General features: G+C 41.0%; 1 protein-coding gene across 1 annotated transcript in view; it reads right to left on the bottom strand.

Annotated features, from left to right (window-relative positions):
• The window catches only part of tspan4a (tetraspanin 4a), a 581,238-nt gene extending 565,333 nt beyond the window's left edge, over positions 1-15,905 (bottom strand). Inside the window, exon 1 of the mRNA XM_041197728.1 lies at positions 15,576-15,905. Within this exon, the coding sequence (XP_041053662.1) occupies positions 15,576-15,905 (330 nt within the window). The remainder of the gene's footprint in view (positions 1-15,575) is intronic.
• Between the last annotated feature and the right edge of the window lie 1,364 nt (positions 15,906-17,269).

Genomic DNA, 17,269 nt, shown 5'->3' with positions numbered 1-17,269 from the left:
ACATCTCCAGATAAAGTTACAGAATTCGGCAGGGACATGTCTACGTAAGAATACACAGTCCCACAGTGACATCTCTAAGTACGGTTACTCAGACCCACAGTAAAATCTCAATGTAAAGATACATAGTCCCACTGTGAAATCCCTACGTAAAGATACAAAGTCCCACAGTAACATCTCTATGTAAAGACACACAGTCAGTCAGTGACGTTTCTATGTAAGGATGCAAGAGTCCACAGTGACATCTCTAGGAAAAGATCCACAGCCCCACAGTGAAATCTCAATGTAAGGATACATAGTCCCACACTGACATCTCTAGGAAAACATACACAGTCCCACAGTAGCATCTCAAATTAAAGATACGCAGTCCCCAGTGACAACTCCATGTAAAAATACACAGTCCCACAGTGACATCTCTATGTAAAGAAACACAGACCTACAATAACATCTCAATGTAAAGATACACATACCCACAGTGACATCTGTTCTTAAAGGTACACAGTCTCACAGTGACATTTTTATGTAAAGAAACACAGTCCCACAGTGACATCTCTACTTAAGGATACACACACAGTGATATCTCTATGTATAGATACACAGTCCCAGAGTAACATCTCTATGTAAAGATATACAGTCCCACTGTGACATCTTTGGCTAAGGAAACACAGTCCCACAGTGACATCTGAAAGTAAGGATACACAGTCCAACAGGGACATCGCCATGTAAGGATATACAGTCATACACTGATGTTTCTAAGTAAGGATACAAAGTTCCACAGTGACACCTCTATGAAAAGATCCACATTCCCACAGTAACATCTCTACATAAAGATATACAGTCCCACAGTGACATCTCCATGTAAATATACATAGACCCACAGCGAAATTCTACATGAAGATACACAATCCCACAGTATCAACTCTATGTAAAGATACACAGCCCCACAGTGACATCTTTCTGTAAAGATACACAGTCCCACTCTAACATCTGTACATAAAGATACAGAGCCCAATAGTGTCATCTCTATGTAAAGATACACAGTTCCACAGTAACATTTCTATGTAAAGAAACACAGTCCCACAGTGACATCTCGTGGTAAGTATACACAGTCCCACAGTAACATATCTATGCAAAGATATACAGTCCCACTGTGACATCACTGCCTAAGGAAACACAGTTACACAGTAACATCGCTAGGTAAAGATTTGCAGTTCTACTGTGCCATCTCTATTTAAAAGTTACACAGTCTCACAGTGATATCAGTGATATCTTTATTTGAAGAAACACAGTCCCACAGTGACAACTCTACTTAAGGATACACACACAGTGATATCTCTATGTAAAGATACACAGTCCCACTGTGACATCTCTGCCTAAGGAAACACAGTCCCACAGTGGCATCTCAAAGTAAGGATACACAGTCCAACAGTAAAATCTCAATTTAAAGATACACAGTCATACAGTGATGTTTCTAACTAAGGATACAAAGTTCCACAGTGACACCTCTATGAAAAGATGCACAGTCCCATATTAACATCTCGATGTAAATATAAATAGTCCCACAACGACATTTCTAGGTAAAGTTACACAGTCCCACAGTGACATCTCTAAGGAAAAAAAACACAGTCCCACAGTAACATCTCTACATCAAGATACAAAGTCCCACACTAACATCTCTATTTAAGGGTACACAATCCCACAGTGACATCGCTAAGTACGGTTACACAGTCCCACAGTAAAATCTCAATGTAAAGAGACATAGCCCCACAATGAAATCCCTACATAAAGATACAAAGTCCCACAGTGACATCTCTATGTAAAGACACACAGTGATGTTTCTATGTAAGGATGCAAGTGGACACCTCTAGGAAAAGATCCACAGTTCCATATTAACACCTATCTTTAAAGATAAACAGTCCAACAATAACATCTCTACATAAAGATACATAGTCCCCTTGTGACATCACTACATAAAGATACACAGCCCCACAGTGGCATCTTTATGTAAAGATATACAGTCCCACTCTAACATCTCTACTTAAAGATACAGAGCCCGATAGTGACATCTCTATACAAAGAAACACAGTTCCACAGTGACATCTCAATATAAAGATGCACAGTCAAACTGTGACATCTCTACATATGGATACACAATTCTACAGTGACATCTCTATTTAAAAACACAGTCCACAGTGTCATCTCCATGTAAAGATACACAGTCCCACAATAACATCTCTCTGTAATGATACAGAACCCCATAGTGACATCTCTAAGTAAAGAAACACAGTCCCACCCCAGTGACATATCATGGTAAGTATACACAGTCCCACAGTAACATCTCTATGCAAAGATACACATCCCACAGTAACATCTCTATGTAAAGATACATAGTGACAATTTCTATAAAGATACAAAGTGCCATAGTGACATCTCCACTTAAAGATACACAATCCCACATTGACATCTCTATGTAACGATACACAGTCCCACAATAACATTTCTTTGTAAACATACACAGTCCCACAGTGACATCTCTACGTAAGGATAGGAAGTCCCACTGTGACATCTCTATGTAAAGAAATACAGTCCCATAATGACATCTCTACGCAATGATACACAGTCCCACAGTGAAATCTCCATGTAAAGATACGCAGCCCCACAGTGACTTCTCTATGTAAAGAAATACAGTCCCACAATGACATCTCTATGCAAAGATACACAGTCCCACAGTGACATCTCTATGTAAAGAAATACAGTCCCACAATGACATCTCTATGCAAAAATACACAGTCCCACAGTAACATCTCTACCTAAAGATACACAGTCCCACTGTGACATCTCAAGACAAAAATACGCACTTCCATGGTAACATCCGTAGGTTAATATACACAGTCTCACAGCGACATCTCTACATAATCAATACACAGTCGCTCAGTGTCAACTCTATGTAAAGATACACCATCCTGCACTGTTCACTCTATGTAAAGATACACCATCCTATAGTAACATCTCTGTGTTAAGATACACAGTCCCACGGTGACATCTCTCTGTATGGGTACACTGTTTCACAGTAACATCACTATGTAAATATACACAGTCCCACACTGACATCTCTAGGTAAGAATACACAGTCCCACAGTAACATCTCTATGTAAAGATACACAGTCCCACAGTGGCATCTCTATGTAAGGATTCACAGTCTCACAGTGACAACTCTAGGAAAAGACACACAGTCCCACATTTACATCTCACTGTAAAGATACACAGTCCCACAGTGACATCTCTAAGTAAGGATCCACAGTCCCACAGTGACATCTCTAAGTAAGAATAAACAGTCCCACAGTGACATCTCTATGTAAAGATACACAGCCCCACAGTGACATCTCTACATAAAGTTACACAGTCCCACAGTAATATCTCTCGGAAAAGATACACAGTTCCACAGTGGCATCTCTATGTAAGGATACAGAGTCCCACAATAACATCTCCATGTAAAGATACACAGCCCCACTATGACATCTTTATACAAAGATACACAGCCCACAGTGATATCTCTATGTAAAGATACACAGCCCCACAGTGACATCTCCAGGCAAAGATATACAGTTGCATTCTGACAGCTCTAGATATAACTGCATTGTCCCACAGTGACATCTCAAGACAAAAATACACACTTCCATAGTAAGATCTGTAGGTTAAGATACACAGTCTCACTGTGACATCTCTACATAATGAATACACAGTCCCTCAGTGGCATCTCTATCCAAATATACACCGTCCCGCACTGTTCACTCTATGTAAAGATACACAGTCCCACGGTGATATCTATATGTACGGGTACACAATCTCACAGTAACATAACTACGTAAATATACACAGTCCCACACTGACATCTCTAGATAAGTGTGCACAGTCCCACAGTAACATCTCTATGTAAAGATACACAGTCCCACGGTGACATCTCTACATTATGGTACACAGTCTCACATTAACACCTCTACACAAGGATACATAGTGCTACAGTGACATCTCTAGGAAAAGATACACAATCACACAGTAACATCTCTATGTAAAGATACATGGTACCACAGTAACATCTCTACGTAAAGATACACAGTCTCACAGTGACAACTTTATGTAAGGATCCACAGTCCCACAGTAATATCTCTAAGTAAAGATACATAGATCCCTGCGACATCTTTAGGTAAAGAGACACAGTCCCACAGTGATATCTCTACATTAGGATACACAGTCCACAATGACATCTCTACAACCGGATACACAATCCCACAGTGACATCTCAATGTACGGATACAGAGTACCACCACAACACCTCCTTTCAATGTCCACATTTCCACAATAATGTCTCCTACATGGATACGCTATCCCAGACTGACATCTTTTAAAAAGACATACAGTCCCACAATACCATCATCAATAGAGAAATAGGCCCAGTTATCTGCCACGATGGATAGGCTCTCTGTCATGGTGAAAATAACAGAAAATCCCAATATTTGGTAGTCCTGCCCCTGAACTCGGCTCTTCCAATTTTTTGCGGGATGGGAATGGAGTCGGAGCATGTTTCATGGGTGCACGCTTTATGGAGGCAGCTGGCCATTTAACTCATCAGTTGCCTCCACTCAAGTGGGATTTTGGTTGGCCAGGAATGTGAAATACAAAATGTGCACATTAGACGACGTAAGAGCTGATCTGAACTTGGTGGATTCATTTGGATAGCCAGGGTACCTCTTTGGAGAGGTAAGGTGCCTCTTTTAATCTGGTCCTGGGACATTTCTGTTGACATAAGCCTGAGGGTTTCCATTACTGAATTAACGCTGCATGATGATTTCACAACCATCCATTATCACAGTAGGGTGCCTTCAGTTTCACAGTTTGATTGATAGGTACAAGTGGTTATAGGCTCTTTGATATAGGACTATGAATTCCAATGCTATTGCCATAAGGAAGTGGGTTTTTATAAATGAGTGTGATTTTCCCAATGTAGTGAAGTCTGCAGTAGACAGTTAGAACTTTATTTTAAATAATGTTATTTTATCGGATATCTGCAAGGGTCCTGAGGCCTGCCCCTGACAGCTATATTGTCAACTGGCATGGTAGGTGCAAGGGCAATGGGTGTGTGTGGGGGGCAGTGGTTGACATGAGTTGGCATCAAGTTGCCATAGGGGCTAAAAAGGGCCATGGGGATGGGTAAAGGGCATGAGATGACTTGGGTTGGAAAGATGGGGCATGAGGAATGTGTGGGCGGTTAGGGGCTGTGAGGGTGAGGACTGGAGGGATGTTTTATATTTTAATCTTTAATTTTTATTTTGGGCACAGTGCCAGAGCCCCGAGACAGGCCTTCCACCCAGCCTGCTTCTGCATCTGGGAGCCTCACTTCTTCCAGGGTCACAAGGATTTCCGTATGAGCCTGCTCCTGCAGGCCCAAAATCTGACAGTTGCAGCCATTTTTCAAGGCCGGGGTCGTGGAGCTAGGAATTCTGCTGACTGCGCACCCAACCTAGCAGTGAAAATCTGGGCCTTATTGTCCCATACTGATATCAGTCAGAAAGATACACAGCCCAACTATGATCCCTCCTATAAAGATACACAGCCCCACTATGATCTTTCCTATAAAGATACACAGCGTTACGATGATCTCTCCTATAAAGGCACACAGCCCTACTATGATCTCTCCTAGAAAGGCACACAACCCTACTATGATCTCTCCTATAAAGATATATAGCGCAACGATGATCTCTCCTATAAAGACATACAGACACGCTATCATCTCTCCTATAAAGATATACAGCCCCACTATGATCTCTGCTATAAAGATGTACAGCCCAACGATGATCTCTCCTATAAGGATACAAAGACCCAATATGATCTCTCCTATGAAGTTATACAGCCCCACTCTGATCCCCCCAAACAGATATACAGACCCAATATGATCTCTCCTGTAAAGATATACAGCACCACTATGATCTCTCCTTTAAAGATATACACCTCTACTATGATCTCTCCTGTAAAGATACACAATCCCACGATGATCTCTCTTATAAAGATATACAGACCCACAATGATCACTCCAATAAAGATATACAGCCCCACTATGTTCTCTCCCAAAAAGATACATACCCCAATGTGATATCTCCTATCAAGGTACATAGCCCCACTATGATCTCTCATATAAAGATATACAGGCCCACGCTGATCTCTCAAATAAAGATATACACCCGCACTATGATCTCTCCCAATAAGGTACAAAGCCCCACGATGACCTCTCTATAAAGATATATAGACCCAAGATGATCTCTCCTATGAAGATATACAGCCACACGGGTGATCTCTCCTATAAAAAAATACAGCCCCACTATGATCTCTCCAATACAGATATACAGCCCCATGATGATCTCTCCTATAAAGAAATACAGAAACACAATGATCTCTCCTATAAAGATATATAGCCCCACTATTGTCTCTGCGATAAAGATATACAGGCGCACCATGACCTCTCCTATAAATATTTCCAGACACCACTATTATCTTTCCTAAGAAGTTAAAGAGCCCCACTATGATCTCTCCTATAAAGATATTCAATCCCACTATGATCTCTATCAAAATAAATAGCCCCACTATGATCTCTCCTCTAAAGATATACAGCCTCACTATGATCTCTCCTAAGAAGATACATAGCCCCACGAACATCTCACCTGTAAATGTATACAGCCCCACTATGATCTCTCCAATAAAGATATACATCCCCACTATGATCTCTCCACGAAAGACACGTAGCCCGACTATGATCTCTCCTATAAAGATATACAGACCCATTATGATCTCTCCAAAACTATATACAGCACTATTCGGATCTCTCCAAAAAACGATATACAGCCCCACTATGATCGCTACTATAAAGATACATTGCCCAACTATGATCTCTGTTGTAAAGATATACAGCCCCACTATGATATCTCCTATAAAGATATACAGCCCCACAATGATCTCCCATATAAAAATACACAACCCCACAATGACCTCACCTATAAAGATACATAGCTCCACTATGATCTCTTCTATAAAGATATACAGCCGAACTATTATTTCTCCTATAAAGATATACAGACCCACTATGATCTCTCCTATAAAGATACATAGCCCCACTATGATCTCTCCTATAAAGATATACAGCCCGACTATGATCTCTTATATAAAGATATATAGCCCCACCATGATCTCTCCTATAAAAATAAACAGCCCCACTATTATCTCTCCTATAAAGATATACCGCCCCACTAAGATCTTTCCTATGAAGATAAAGAGCTCCACAATAATCTCTCCTATAAATATACATGGCCTCACGATGATCTCTCCTATAAAGATACATAGCCCCATCATCTCTCCTATTAAGATATACAGCCCCACTATCATCTCTCCAAGAAAGACACATAGACCCACTATGATCTCTCCTGTAAAGATTCATAGCCCCACGATGATCACTTCTATAAATATATGCAGCCCCACTATGATCCCTCACATAAAAATAAAAATCCCCACTATGACCTCTCCTAAAAAGATACACAGCCCCACTCTGTCCTCTCCTATAAAGATATACAACCCCACGATGATCTCTCCTATAAAGATTCAAAGCCCCACTATGATCTCTCATATAAAGATACATAGCGCCAAAATGTTCTCTCCTTTATAGATATAGAGCCCCGCTAAGTTCGATCCTACAAAGATATACAGCCCCACTATGATCTCTCCTATAAATATATACAGCCCCACTCTGATCTCTCCAATAAAGAGGTACACCTGCCCGATGATCTATCCCAATATGATACATAGCCCCACTGTGATCTCTCCTGTTAAGATACAGAGCCACACTATGACCTCTCCTATAAAGTTATACAGCCCCACTGTGATAACTCCTATACAGATATACAGCCCCACGATGATCTCTCCAGTAAAGATACACAGACACAGGATGATCCTTCCTATAAAGGTATACAGCCCCACGATGATCTCTCCTATAAAAAAATACTGCCCCACTATCATCACTCCGATATAGATATACAGCCCCACGATGATCTCTCCTATAAAGATACACAGCCCCACTATGTTCTCCCCTATAAAGATACACAGCCCCACTATGCTCTCTGCGATAAAGACATACAGCCATACTATGATCTCTCCAAGAAAGACACATAACCCCATTATGATCTCTGCTATAAAGATAAACAGACCCACTCTGACCTCTCCAATAAAGATATACAGCCCCACTATGATCTCTCCCAAAAAGATACATTGCCCAACTGTGATCTCTCCTTTAAAGATACACAGCCCCACTATGATCACTCCTATAAAGCTGTACAACCCGACGATGATCGCTCCTATATATATGTATAAAAAGGCCCAGTATGATCTCTCCTATAAAGATACACAATTCCACAGTTATCTCTCCTATAAAGATACACAGCGACACTATGATCACTCCTACAAAGATATACAGCACCATTATCATCTCTTCTGTAAAGATACATAGCCCCACTATGATCTCTGCTATTAAGATATACAGAACCACTCTGATATCTCCAATGAACATATACACCCCCACTATGATCTCTCCTATAAAGATACTTAGCGCCACAATGACCTCTCCTATAAAGATGTACAGCCCCACTATGATCTCACCAATAAAGATATACAGCCCCTCAATGATCTCTCCTATAAAGATATACAGCCCCATGATGATCTCTCCAATAAAAAAATACAGCCCCACTATCATCCTTCCTCTTAAGATACACAGTCCCACTATGGTCTCTGCTATAATGATATACAGCCCCATTATGACCTCTCCTATAAAGATATACAGCGCCACTATGATTTTTCCTAAGAAGATAAAGAGCCCCACTGTTATCTCTCCTATAGAGATATACATCCCCACTATGATCTCTCCTATATAGTTATACAGCCCCACTATGATCTCTCCTATTAAAATAAATAGCCCCAATATGATCTCTCCTATAAAGATATACAGCCCCATGATGATCTCTCCTATAAAGATATACAGCCCACTATGATGTCTCCGATAAAGATATACAGCCCCACTAGGATCTCTTCTATAAAGATATACAGCCCCACTATGATGTCTCCAATAAAGATATACAGCCCCACTATGATCTCTCCTATAAAGATATACAGCCCCACTATGATTAATCCTATAAAGATATACAGCCCCACTGTTATACCTCCGATAAAGATATACAGCCAGACGATGAACTCTCCTATAAAGATATAGAGCCCCGCTATGATCTCTCCTATAAAGATACACAGCCCCAATATGATCTCTCCTATAAAGATATACAGCCCCACTATGATCTCGCCAATAAAGATATACAGCCCCTCGATGATCTCTACTATTAAGATGTACAGTCCCATGTTGATATTTCCCATATAAAAATACAGCACCACTATCATCCCTCCTTTTAAGATACACAGTCCCACTGTGGTCTCTGCTATAATGACATACAGCCGAACAATGATCTCTCCAAGAAACACACATAGCCCCATTATGATTTCTCGCATGAAGATATACAGCCCCATTATGATCATTCCATTAAAGTTACACAGCCCCACGCTGATCTCTCCAATAAAGATATACATTCCCACTGTAACCTATCCTGTAGAGATACACAGCCCCACTATGATCACTCCTATAAACATATACAACCCCACAATCATCTCTCCTATAAAGATATATATCCCCACGATGATCTCTCCTATAAAGATATATAGCCCCATGATGATCTCTCCTATAAAAATACAAAGCCCCACTATGACCTCTCCAATAAAGATATATAGCCCCGCTATGATCTCTCCAAGAAACACAAAAAGCCCCATTTTGAATTCTCCTATGAAGATACACTGCCCCATTATGATCAGTCCTTTAAAGGCACACAGCCCCACTCTGATCTCCCCAGTAAAGATATGCAGCCCCACCATGATCTCTACCAAAAAGTTATACATCACTATTGTAATCTATCCTGTAAAGATACACAGCCCCATTATGATCAATCCTATAAACATAAACAGCCCCACTATGATCTCTACTATAATGTTATACAGCCCCACTATGTTCTCTCCTATAAAGTTAAACAGCTCCACCATGATGTCTCCTATAAAGATATACAACCTCACAATCATCTCTCCTATAAAGATATACATACCCACGATGATCTCTCCTATAAAGATATACAGCCCCTCTATGATTGCTCCAAAATGATATACAGCCCCACTATGATCTCTCCAAGAAAGAAACATAGCCTGACAGTGATCTCTCCTATAAAGATATACAGACCATTTATGATCTCTCCTACAAAGGTATACAGAACAACTATGATCTCTCCAATAAAGATATACAGCCCCACCATGATCTCTACCAAAAACATATACATCCCCACTGTAATCTATCCTGTAAAGATACACAGCCCCACTATGATCACTTCTATAAACATATACAGCCCCACTATGATCTCTCATATACAGATACACAGCCCCACTATGATCTCTACTATAAGGATACATTACCCCACTATGATCTCTCCGGTAAAGATACACAGCCCCACTATGATATCTCCCAGAAAGTTACATAGCACCACTATGATCACTCCTATAAAGATATACAGCCCCACTATGATCTCGCCAATAAAGATATACAGCCCCTCAATGATCTCTCCTATAAAGATATACAGCCCCATGATGATCTCTCCCATAAAAAATACAGCCCCACTATCATCCTTCCTCTTAAGATACACAGTCCCACAATGGTCTCTGCTATAATGATATACAGCCCCATTATGACCTCTCCTATAAAGATATACAGCGCCACTATGATTTTTCCTAAGAAGATAAAGAGCCCCTCTATGATCTCTCCTATAAAGATATACATCCCCACTATGATCTCTCCTATGGAGATATACAGCCACACTTTGATCTCTCCTATAAAGATATATAGCCACACGATGTTCTCTCCTATAAAGATATTTAGCCCCACTATGATCTCTCCTATAAAAATAAATAGCCCCCAATATGATCTCTCCTATAAAGATATACAGCCCCATGATGATCTCTTCTATAAAGATATACAGCCCCACTATGATGTCTCCGATAAAGATATACAGCCCCATTATGATCTCTCCTATAAAGATATACAGCCCCACTATGATCTCTACTATAATGATATACAGCTCCACTATGTTCTCTCCTATAAAGTTAAACAGCCCCACTATGATGTCTCCTATAAAGATATACAGGCCCACGATGATCTCTACTATAATGATATACTGCCCCACAATCATCCCTCCTATAAAGATATACATCCCCACGATGATCTCTCCTAAAGATATTTAGCCCCACTATGATCTCTCCCATAAAAATACACAGCCCCACTATGACCTCTCTGACAAAGATATGCAGCCCCACTATGATCTTTCCTAAGATATAGAGCCCCACTATGATTTCTCCTATGAAGATATACAGCCCCACTATGTTCTCTCCTATAAAGATATACAGCCCCATGATGATCTCCGCTATAAAGATATTCAGCCCCACTTATGTTCTGTCCTATAAAATAAACAGCCCCACAATGATCTCTCCAAAAAGATATACAGCCCCACTATGATCTCTCCAAGAAAGAAACATAGCTTGACTATGATCTCTCTTATAAAGATATATAGACCATTTATGATCTCTCCTATAAAGATATACAGAACCAAAATGATCTCTCCAAAAAAGATATACAGCACCACTATGATCTCTACTATAAGGATACAACTCCCCACTATGATCTCTCCTGTACAGATACACAGCCCCACTATGATATCTCCTATAAAGTTACATAGCACCACAATGATTACTCCTATAAAGATATACAGCCCCACTATGATCTCTCCTATAAAAATACACAGCCGCATTATGACCTCTCCAAAAATATATACAGCGTCAATATGATCTTTCCTAAGAAGATAAAGATCCCCACTATGATCTCTCCTATAAAGATATACAGCCCCACTATGAACTCTCCCATAAAGATAAACAGCCCCACGATGTTCTCCCCAATGAAGATATTCAGCCCCAGTATGATCTCACCTATAAAGATATACTGACTCACTATGATGTCTCCAAAGAAGATACTTAGCCCCACGATCATCTCTCCCATAAAGATATACAGACACATTATGATCTCTTCTATAAAGATATACAGCCCCACGATGATCTCTCCTATTAAGATAAACCTCCCCACTATGATCTCTCCTATAATGATATACAGCCCCACTATGATCTCTTCTATAAAGATAAACATCACCACTATGATCTCTCCTATAAAGATAAACAGTCCAACAATGATCTCTCTGACAAAGTTACATATCCCCACCATGATCTCTCCTATAAAGACATACATCACCACTATGATCTCTCATATAAAGATATTCAGCCCCATTATGATCTCTCCTATAATGATATTCAGCCGCATGATTATCTCTCCTATAATGATATACAGCCCCAATATGATCTCTCCTATAAAGATACACAGCCCCACTATGATCTCTCCCATAAAGATATATAGCCCATGATGATCTCTCCTGTAAAGATACATTGCCCCACTATGATCTCTCCTATAAAGATATACAGCCCCACTATGATCTCTCCTATAATGATATTCAGCCGCATGATTATCTCTCCTATAATGATATACAGCCCCAATATGATCTCTCCTATAAAGATATACAGCCCCATGATGATCTCTCACAGAAAGATATACAGCCCCATGATGATCTCTCACAGAAAGATATACAGCCCCATGATGATCTCTCACATAAAGATATACAGCCCCACGATGATCTCTCCTGTATAGATACATTGCCCCACTATGATTTCTCCTATAAAGATACACAGCCCTACTATGACCTCTCCTATAAACATATACAGCCCCACGATGATCTCTCTTTTAAAGACATTCAGCCCGACTATGATCTCTCCTAAATATATACACAGCCCCGCTATGATCTCACCTATAAAGACATACAACACCACGATGATCTCTCACAAAAAGATATACCGCCCTACTTTAAACTCTCCTATAAAGATACACAGCCCCACTATCATCTCTCCTATCAACCTATAAAGCCCCTCTATGATCTCTCCCATAAAGAAACACAGCCCCACTATGATCTCTCCTATACAGATACACAGCCCTACTATGATCTCCCCTATAAAGATATACAGCCCCACTATGATCTCTCATCTAAAGATATACAGCCCCACTATGATCTCTCCCATAAAGATACACAGCCCTAGAATGATCTCTCCTATAAAGATATCCAGTACCACTATGATCTCTCCTCTAAAGATATACAGCCCCACTATGATCTCTCCTATAAAGATATACAGCCCCACTATGATATCTCCTATAAAGAAACACAGCCCCACTATGATCTCTCCTATAAAGATACATAACCCCACTGTGATCTCTCCTTTAAACATACACAGCCCTACTATGATCTCTCGTTTTAAGATATACAGCCCCTCTATGATCTCTCCTATATAGATATACTCCCCCACTATGATCTCTCCAGTAAAGTTATACAGCCCCACAATGATCTCTCCTATAAAGATATACTGCCCCACTATGATCTCTCCTATAAAGATATACAGCCTCACTATGATCTCTCCTATAAAGGTATACAGCCCCACTATGATCTCTCCTACAATGTTATACAGCCCCACTTTGATCTCTCCTATAAAGGTATACAGCCCCACTATGATCTCTCCTATAATGTTATACAGCCCCACTTTGATCTCTCCTATAAAGGTATACATTCCCACGATGATCTCTCCTATAAAGATACATAGCCCCATTATGATGTCTCCTCTATATATAAACACAGCCCCACTATGATCGCTCCTATAAAGATACACAGCCCCACTATTATCTCTCCTATAAAGTTTCATAATCCTTCTAAGACAACTTGATATGAACATAGACATCTACTATAAAGATGCACAGTTATCCATTCACACCTCCAGCTAAAGATACACGGCCCCACAATGTTACCTCCATGTAAAGATATACAGTCCAGTACTAATAACTGCATGTGAAGTGACACAGTTCCTGCAAGTATTTCTCCATGTAAAGAAATGTTGTTGCCCAATTACATTTCTGTCAGAATACACCATTCTACAATGACACCTGCATATAAATATATACCATCTAACACTGAGTTTCACACGTAAAGATCCACAGTTCCTCTGTGAAATAGTCTGCTGACAATCTCTGAAACAAATGCTACTCTGACACTTAGAGCAGTTAGAGCACTTAGAGCCATCAATCATAATGTGAAGTCAGTAGCTGTGAATGATTTTCAGCTCAGTTAGAAAATATTGAAATATTCTACCCTGGGAGTGTTGAAGAAGGATACGGAGAGGTGAATCATTCTGAGCACCTGGAATCTAAACACTGTGACACTGTTGGAACTATAATGCACTACAGCAAATGTGATTGTTTCCATTGAAAGAAGAAGGAAGACTTGCATTTATATATCCAGGATGTACAGCCAGTGAAGTACTTTTTGAAGTGAATCATTGTAAAGTAAGAAATACAGCAGTTAGTTTTACACACAGCAAACTCCACAAACAGCAAAATTACCTGTTTCCTGTGATATTGATTAAGGGTTGAATATTGGCCAGGACTCTGGAGATAATTCCCCTGCTCTTCTTCAAAACAGTGCTACAGGATCTTTTACATGCACTTGAGACAGCCCCTCTAACAGTTCAGCACTCCCTCCATACTGCACTGGAGTGTCAACTTTGGTTTTCATGGTCAAGTCTCCAGAGCAAGACCTGAATCCAGAACTTTCTGACTTTGGGCCAAGAGTACTACCCACTGAGCTGTGGCTGACACAGGGGGCAGGGCTAGGGGGAAGGTGAGGAGTGGAGCTGTCATTTTAGAAACAAACAAGTAAATGAGATGAGTTACATCAGATCCAAGGACATTGTCCTCTGACCTTCTGCTACCTAGTTCTTCTCTGGAGAATATTTGGACATGCTCAAAACTCAATCCAGTCAGGAGGGGCACTACTGTCAGTGCCAGTGGCCCTCCTAGTCTGTGATCATCGCCCTCTGCTGGGATATTACATTTCACCACAGTTGACCTTATGGAGGAGTGAAGAAGGCTCGCCCAGACACAGCCAGTGAGTTGCAATTTTGGGGAAGATTGGAGTGTATGACAGAAGCTTACAATATCTGAGCTGCAATCAGATTCCATCTCTGCCAACAGGCTTCCCTACAGAACCAATGGGATGGATCTCACCGGGGCTAGGAGTGGGCTTTGGGATAGACCTCTCACTTTGTTCCAAAGTTACCGCAGGGATTAACAGTCTCCTTGGCAACCCTGGGCTAAAAAGGTTCTACTGAACTGAAATATAAGCAGGGACTGATGTGAGGCTAAGATGGGATAAAGTGTGGTGGCAAGCAGGCAGGAAGTATTGGAAAAGACAGAAAAGACAAGCAGCACTTACCCAGAATAAGAGATTAAAGATGAACATGAGGTATTTGAGACACTGCAAGCAATTCTGAGCCATGCTGCATCTCTTCAGCTCTAGAAGGAATATAAAGGAGAGATCCAGGTAAAAGACCACATATTTACTGCCCTTTGGAGAGGTGTACTCTGCTTTGCTGGCTTTCGGCCCCGGGTTAGTGTGTAAACCAAAGAAAGAGGAGTTTGCTCCAAACTGGCCACCATACAAGTGACTGTAACGGCGAAAGGCACCGTGTGCTGCAGAATAGTCTTTACTGTCCAGGGAAGGACTGCGGTGATAGGCAGATTCATCACTGTCAGATCGATTCATCTTCCAAACACTTCTGTGGGCTCTTTTCACACAAGAGAAAGTCTTCTGCTCATTAGCATGGTCTCAGAAGGCAAGTAAAGTAGCATTTGCAGGAATCCTTCCAGAGTGAAAAGTGACTTCAAACCAATCGCTGTCACCTGGGGGATGGTCTAACCCTCTTCAATTCTAACAAAGGCAGCAGGACAATCACACATGGTTCACCCAGCTACAGCCTGCCAGAGTTCAGCTCTGTCTGTGTCCTGAATGCCTTCGTGACTGAAGACTGTGATCTTCCCTCTCGTCCAGCAAGTCAGCTCTCCTGACTTCAAATAGCTATTCCCCACTACAGCAAGTCCTGCTCTCATTCAGAGACATTTCACACACTCCAGACCAAAGCAGCTCCTGACTTCCAACCATCCCCTCCTGTCAGTGTCAAAGCGCCAGCTCCTATGTGTGTGTATAAATCCCTTTCCTTCGTGCCTGCTCAGCACTCTCCACCTCCTGTTCTCTCTCTCTCTCTCTTACTGTTTCTGCCTCCCTCTCCAATCAAAGCTTCATTGCCATTAACCACGGCTCCCTCCCAGCCAATCACGCCAGAGCTCTGCCAGCCAGTCAGGGAGTGAGAGCGAGGAGAGAGAGAGAGCAGCAGGCTTCTGCAGAGGCGAACAGCAACTCCCACTCTGCACTGATACAGCTTTATCCCTTTGATGCAACTTCAGTTCCCCTCTCCCAGACTGCTGCTTGCTTTACAGTTCACGTGACCTCATTTAGCCCCACAGACCCCAGCTCAGTGCCTTACAGGCTGTACACTGTTAGAAGCTGCAGCAGCTCAGGTGAGCATCATACACTCATTTACTATTCAGTATTCCAATCCCTGACATTCCCGCCTCATCTCTCAGAAAGCACATTTAGCACAGCCCATCACACTCAATCCATTTAACAGTCAGCATTTCATGCTGAAGTAGCTTTTAGTGACATGGAGATGAGGCCAAGAACAGTGAACCTGAGGGACAAAGTGTTGAGGTTTTCATATTAAATTCCTTGGGTTCAGTTCCTTTCCTGTTTGCCCCCACAAGGCTCAGCATATTGTTTTCTCTTTCCTGGGGGAGAGGAAAATTGGACATTGAATCAGAAATCATTATTTCTGTTCATACAATTCAAATGCAGGGCTGAAATTATTCGAATCCGCCACAGAAAGGCATAACAAGCCTTTGCTCATTGGCTCTTCAGTAATAAACATTGCATATTCAGAAGACTGCTGCAAAACCAAAGTTCAGGAAATCAGAAAAAAATGTACTTCAAATTGGTATATTCAGATAGCAAAAAGCAATCAGAAGTAAGAAGCATACTTAGAATAATATAACCAGATCAAAACAATACAAAGG

The sequence above is a fragment of the Carcharodon carcharias genome, chromosome 10 (genome assembly GCF_017639515.1).
Source record: "Carcharodon carcharias isolate sCarCar2 chromosome 10, sCarCar2.pri, whole genome shotgun sequence".
NCBI classification, from domain to species: domain Eukaryota; kingdom Metazoa; phylum Chordata; class Chondrichthyes; order Lamniformes; family Lamnidae; genus Carcharodon; species Carcharodon carcharias.
This window is presented reverse-complemented; position numbering and strand designations above follow the sequence as displayed.